The sequence below is a fragment of the Austrofundulus limnaeus genome, unplaced genomic scaffold (assembly GCF_001266775.1).
Source record: "Austrofundulus limnaeus strain Quisiro unplaced genomic scaffold, Austrofundulus_limnaeus-1.0 Scaffold246, whole genome shotgun sequence".
NCBI classification, from domain to species: Eukaryota; Metazoa; Chordata; class Actinopteri; order Cyprinodontiformes; family Rivulidae; genus Austrofundulus; species Austrofundulus limnaeus.
The window spans coordinates 126937-133114 of record NW_013952648.1 but is presented as its reverse complement, the minus strand read 5'-3'; the positions used below and the strand labels follow the sequence as shown (position 1 = coordinate 133114).

At 38.7% G+C, this 6178-nt stretch overlaps 1 protein-coding gene across 1 annotated transcript in view; it reads left to right on the top strand.

The window, feature by feature from the left end:
- Positions 1-6178, top strand: part of LOC106525885 (LIM and calponin homology domains-containing protein 1) — a gene marked incomplete at its 5' end in the record, with an annotated part of 14526 nt that overhangs the window by 5470 nt on the left and 2878 nt on the right. The window contains 5 exon segments of the mRNA XM_014020264.1: positions 1152-1246; positions 3171-3335; positions 3770-3853; positions 4228-4336; positions 5432-5534. Coding sequence (XP_013875718.1) covers positions 1152-1246; positions 3171-3335; positions 3770-3853; positions 4228-4336; positions 5432-5534 — 556 coding nt within the window.

Sequence of the window (6178 nt, the reverse complement as noted above, 5' to 3'; positions counted from 1 at the left end):
TAACAACACATAATTAAAAGCTGTGTTAACATTAGTGTGAGGTCTTTTGTCTGAATGCCTGTGATTCAGCCGTAGGCCAGCAGAGGGCGAACTCAGGCATCGAAGAATCCTGTACTGTTTTTAAACGGGGACTTCCTGTTTTTCATTCAGTGTGTGGTTTGACTTGCCAGCCAGTGGCAAAATAAACCCCCACTCCAGAATTCTGGTGTTATATGACATTTATTTCTTATCACAGATCATTTTATTTAACACTGGTGTTTTCATCTGACTTCAGCTGTTATTGAACACGTATTTTCTTACAATGGTAAAGTTTCAGAGTACAATTTAACTCAAAACAGAGTTAAAAATTAACTCTAACCCTGTACAGTGTTGAGACAACACCGAGGAAGTCAACACTGTGAACTAACACCAACCCTGGATGTCAGTTTAGTCAGAAAGTGTTAAAATGACACTGGGGGAGTTAAATTGTCCCTGAAAAGTTTAACACAGACATTTTAACACTCTGGTTTTTGCTGTGCAGGCTGTGCCAAAAGCCAGGAAGTAAAAATGTGTTTTTAGACAAGTTTTAAAAGAAGTTTTAAAAATTTCTGGTCTTATAAAGTGTGCAGATCTMCAYGCAATCACCTTATTAAATGGAGAACTGTATGGAAATGTATCGCTGTCAATCAAACATTGGGGRCATGACTCAACTGTTTATACTGTTAGTTTGTTTTATATCTCAAAATTGCAGTAAAAAAAATATATTTTTTGTTGCCATTGCACAAAGTCTGAATTTTTTATAGCCAAGTGACCAGTGGACATATTGAGTTACCTTTTTTTTTAAATTACAGCCTGTTTCTGTGTGAARATCTTGCACAACTGCATTCTTGGCCAYRCACRTTATTTTGTTGACGTCGTCASACCCACCATGGCAGCCGTTCYAACATTTTTGATTAAATCCTCTGCMGTACACTTCTGAAATGATTGACAGATTTGGACCAGTTTTTCATTCATTAATAAAAATCATCAGTGTGGGGGGGTTTTAGACTTGCTTTGGACGTTCTCTGTTGCAGCTAGTGCAACCCAGTGAGGTCCTACCTCAGATTAATATAAAATCAGTGTTTTAATCAAACTTACAAATCCACTTAATGTGTTTTTCATCACTGACACAGAGAAAAACCACAGAGACCGCGGAGTGGAAACAAGCAGAAAATGACAGAACCAGTGACGTCAGCTCCGTGGACGACAGCATGAAAACAGGCAGAAGGTTGGTGAACAGACGCTGAATTTCCTCACGTTTGAGACTCGTTCGTCAGAAACTGTTTCTGATTTGTGGTAAAATGTTATTGTTATGAGAAGCAACTAGCGCAACTGTGTTTGCTGCCTGACCGGTTTCACCTGTTCCCCCACGTTTGCCTTGTATGTCTTCTTGAATGGGTGTTTCTTAACTGCCCCCTCCCCCTTCCCTGAATGTACAGCACCTTGTGAATTTATTTCTACGAAAGGCGCTATATAAATAAAACTTTACTTACTTAAACAAATCGGCACACAGAGTTGTAAAGTAACTAAGTACAAATACTTTGTTACTGTACAAATTTTGGTTACTTCAGAAATTATTTTTCAGCCTACTTTTAAGTTCTACTTAAGTTTTCATACAATTATCTGTACTTTTTGCTTTTTTATAATTAAAAMGGTAAGAAGTAGAAAGTTGTTAGTTTTATTTTATTCTGGCTCTTATTGTTAAATAAATACTATCCTGATGAGTTGTGCCTCCTGGATAGACTGAATATAAATATAAACTATTCTGATACAGTATTAGTTTGTACACAATCTATCACAGGTGCACGCCTTTAGAAAAAAACATTTTTGAGAGGTCACCTCCCAATAAAAGAAATTTTGGAAAATCTAGCCGCTCATTTTTACTCAATACTTTTTATTTTTAATACATAAGTATTTTTTATGCCCGAAATTCACTTTTGATACTTAATTACAAAATAAATCGGATACTTTAAGATTTTTACTCAAGTAATATTTTTAGAGGAGACGTTAACTTACAATAAATAAAAAACTTGTACTTTTACTCAAGTAAAACTTTGAGGTACTTTGTACARCACAGCACACAGATGAGTTTCTTTGCCACCCACATATTAAATGCACACACATGCTCACTCATCCTCACATTTATTATAAAAGTTCTAAACCTAGAAGCACATGTTTCTGGTTAAATATTAGTTTTTGTACACGAGAAAGCCTTTTTTGTCTTACGAGCAGGGGTGGAGCTAGACTGTTTTTGCAAGGGGTGGCACTGGGGGGGGGCAAAGTGATTTTAGGGGGGCACATGCAAAGAAAGAATAGAACTCTGGATTTACGAATTCTAGATAGCCGCCACAGCTAATCCTAAACGGCTTTATTTCAGCTGTTTTAAGGAATATTGAGCTGAAATTTTGTGGCGGTAGCTAAGAATGATCAAAAGACACACTGAATGCTAGTCACAGCTTTTTATTCAGCCACTTTTAGACATACAAATCTGAAGATTAGTGTAGAAGTAGACGAAAACTACCTTTACCAAATTTTAACTGCTAAAAATTCAAGATGGGCCACCGCAGCTAACTTTAACAGCTATAATTCATCCATTTATGCTAATCTGAAATTAAGCTAACCACTAATGCTAATTTTACAATGGCTTTATGGAACATACACAGCTGAAAAYGTATATAGTACAGCAGTATCAAAGAACAATCAATTATTTGAGGATGGCACTAGTCACTCCTCTGGCTCCGCCCCCTGATAGTAAAAACTGGTTTGGTCGTCTTGTAGGTTGTGTTTTTGTAACGTTTGGTGAGGAGCTGAAACTRAACTGGTCAGGTTTGGAAGTCTTTTAGGAAATAGTTTTAATATTAAACATTGCTGTGAGGTCTGCAACTCATTTTTACCAAATGTTTATCGTTTTCCTTCACATCTTCTCGTACCCCTGCACCATTCTAAGGGTTTTCTTCCCAAAGTACAAATCAGTTTTTCCAGGATATGATATCGTAAGTGATTAAGCTGGATTAAAACTTCTTTAAATCACTGTGAACTCTGTCGCACTGTCCTTTAGTTTCGTTAAACTCAGGCGGCGGATGTTCTCTGACATCAGTGTCGACTGTTCTCTGACATCAGTGTCTGCGTCTTTCCCTTTCTGTCATCGTCAGTTTGGTGAGTCAGAACAGCAGCCAGACAGAGAGACCCGCTCACGGCGTTCCCAACGGCCAGAAGGTTCCCCCAGCTGTGACCAAACCTGCAACGACTCCAGTCAAGAACCAACAAGAGCCAACAGCTGACAGCAGCAGACCCAGCCGGCCCCCAGGAGAGAGGAGGTGTGTGAGCGGCATCRAAAACAAACGCTCCAGGGGGGCTTTCATTCATGCATTTCTGCAAGCATTGCTCCATTTTTATGTTTGTTTAGAAAAACACGTTGCTCGCATTTTATTTTTGCAAGATTTTCCTTGTTAAATGGTGAAAGCTTTATTAAATATTGACCAGCAGGTGGCGCCTGTTGCTTGTGTTTTCCTCAAGTTACTCTGATTTATAAAGTAAGAAAATAACCTGTGAGATAAAAAATGTTTTCAAGACGATCATTCAAATTACATCCAATGCAATGTGCAAAAACATATCTTAAAATATACATTAAGATTAAATCAATGTTTGTTGTGTTCTGCGGTTCTGATTGGTCCACGTCTCAACCTGTCAGCCAATAGAGACCCTGTATCTGTGAGCCATCATCATGTTGCATGTTGCTGTCCRTTTCCAGGAGCGGCCCCATTGATAATAGCATAAGAAGCAGCTCATCAAAGCCCCCCGCAGCACCAGAAACATTACCCCCACCACCCAACAGGTACTGCAGCACAATGAGCGGAGGGAGGGAGGGTCGTTTTCTGCTTTGCCGCCCCATTTTCTCCACTCATCTCATGACATGTAGCACTGCAGCAGCAGTCCTCCAATCTGCCTGGAATTTGAATCGAGTCAAAGGAAGGTTGAGTCAAGGAGAAACACAAAAACTTTCATAGTGTACATTTACAGATGCTGCTGCGATTGTGTTAAATATTAAGAAGTAAAGAAACAGTGCTGTTTACTTTTCATTTATTGTATTACAAATGGAATTAAAGAAAACCAGTGGAAACCAGAAGGCAAACAGAGAACTGACCTGCTGTGATGTCAGCGCTGAGCTTTGGTTCTGCTTGTGTTTGTTGGTTGTTTCCCCTCCTGCAGGTCTGTCAGTGGGAAGAAGCTGTGCTCCAGCTGTGGGCAGCCTTTAGGGAAGGGAGCGGCCATGATCATAGAGACCCTCAGCCTCTACTTCCACATCCACTGCTTCAAGGTTGGTGCCGAATGAGTGCTGTTTGTGTGAACGCTTCACAAACATTCACAGTTGAGATCACTTTTTTTTTACTTCCGTGTATTTGTTTGGAACTTACTTTTTCCTCAGTTTTTGTGCCATTAATTCATTTATGATATATCATATATTCATTTATTCTATATATATTTTATTCATATATCAAAAGGTTCAGCTCCTGGTGAACATTTTCAGCAGCCTTAAAAGGCTTCAAAATGTTTATAAATCTTTTAAAATTTTGTTCTGGTTCAGCACTTTTTAACTTCGTTATTCTATATTTAGCCTTTTTTGCTAATGTTAGCCCTTTTCTGCTATTTCTTGCCAAAATTCAACTTTTTTCTGCTTCTTCAATTGAACTTTTTTGTGCTTTCAGCTTCTCTTTTCTTCTCTTTTTAATTTGAGCTTTTTGTGATGTTTTTCAGTTGCTTTTGCTTATTTCAGCTGTTTGCTGCAGTTTTAGCTGCTGTTCAGCTGTTATTAGCTAAAATTAGTGAATTTCAGCTTCTTTCTGCTGAGTTCTGCAAACATGTGATACCTCCTGCTTCTTTAAATTCATCATTTTCAGCTACGTTTTATCTGTTTCGTTGCACATTTTGACTGTTATCTATTTTACAACAGATTGCCGCTATTTTTTTTCTGTAAATTTAGCTTTTTTTTTTTACTTTTCGCCATCTATGCTTGTGCTTCTTTCGCATTTTAAATGAATTTAGCTGAAAGCTAAAGTTTAACGCTAATTCACGCTAACGTTTTCACAGGAAATGCAGTCTCTCTCGTTACAAACAGGAAATGATTCCCAGTTTTAATCCAGCTGAAGTTTTAATAGTTGCCATTTGGTATTAGCTGATGTTAGATACACTTAGTTATTAAAATTGATTTAGTTTCCTTACGTTTGAGGACCTTATCGCTGCACATTTGTTGCACACAGAAGCTGAACTTGCCTCCTCAGTTAATGGGTTAAAACCCACAGCTTTATATTTGGAGTTAATCGAGTCGTGCGTGTTAGTTTTTACTCTTCAGCTTGTCTAGCAGATGTCATATTTTAAGATTTACTCTCCTGACCCTGCTGTCTCTGTCCCTCAGTGTGGGGTGTGTAAGGGACAGTTAGGAGACACAACCACAGGGACGGACGTCCGGATCAGAAACGGCCTCCTGAACTGTAACCAGTGCTACATCCGCTCCCGCTGTGAGTCCGCTACATSCTCCCTCCTTTACAGCTCCTGCCTCTGGTTCTTCACATGTTCCCTGTTCACATTTCAGGTTTTGTCTTTCTGTACGTTTATTCTGACTGAATGTTGTTTCCCTCCGTTCCTTTGGTTTTTCACTAAGAACGTTTATCGGTCATTACGATCTTCCCAGTTGTAGTTTTCAGTTTTCCACGGTCGGCTCCAGTTCAGTTTGTTACGCCACATTTCCTGCTGTGTTTTTTTGTTTCTTTATTAAACCAGAGATGTGGGGATAAAGGGATAAAAGCTTCTGAGAATGCCTTCTGACTGAGCTGGAAACAGAGCTTCAAAGTCTCCATAGACTTAAATATAAAGATCACTAGACTGAGCCCCGCCCATACCGTACACTGGTAGCCTCTGTGACAGCATGGAGGAGCAAAAATGGCGTCTAAAAGGGCAACAGCTCACAGCCTCCATAGAAACTAATAGATAAACAACAAGCTGAACTGGATCTGTTTCACAGATTATCGGTCATGTTTCAATCAATTAATAATTATGTTAATTTCATTCAATAATCATGTAAAACAGCAGATTTATACCAGAGAAATATATAATTTATAAGTAACAATGATCTAAACCAGACCTGAAGTCAGCCTGTAACTTA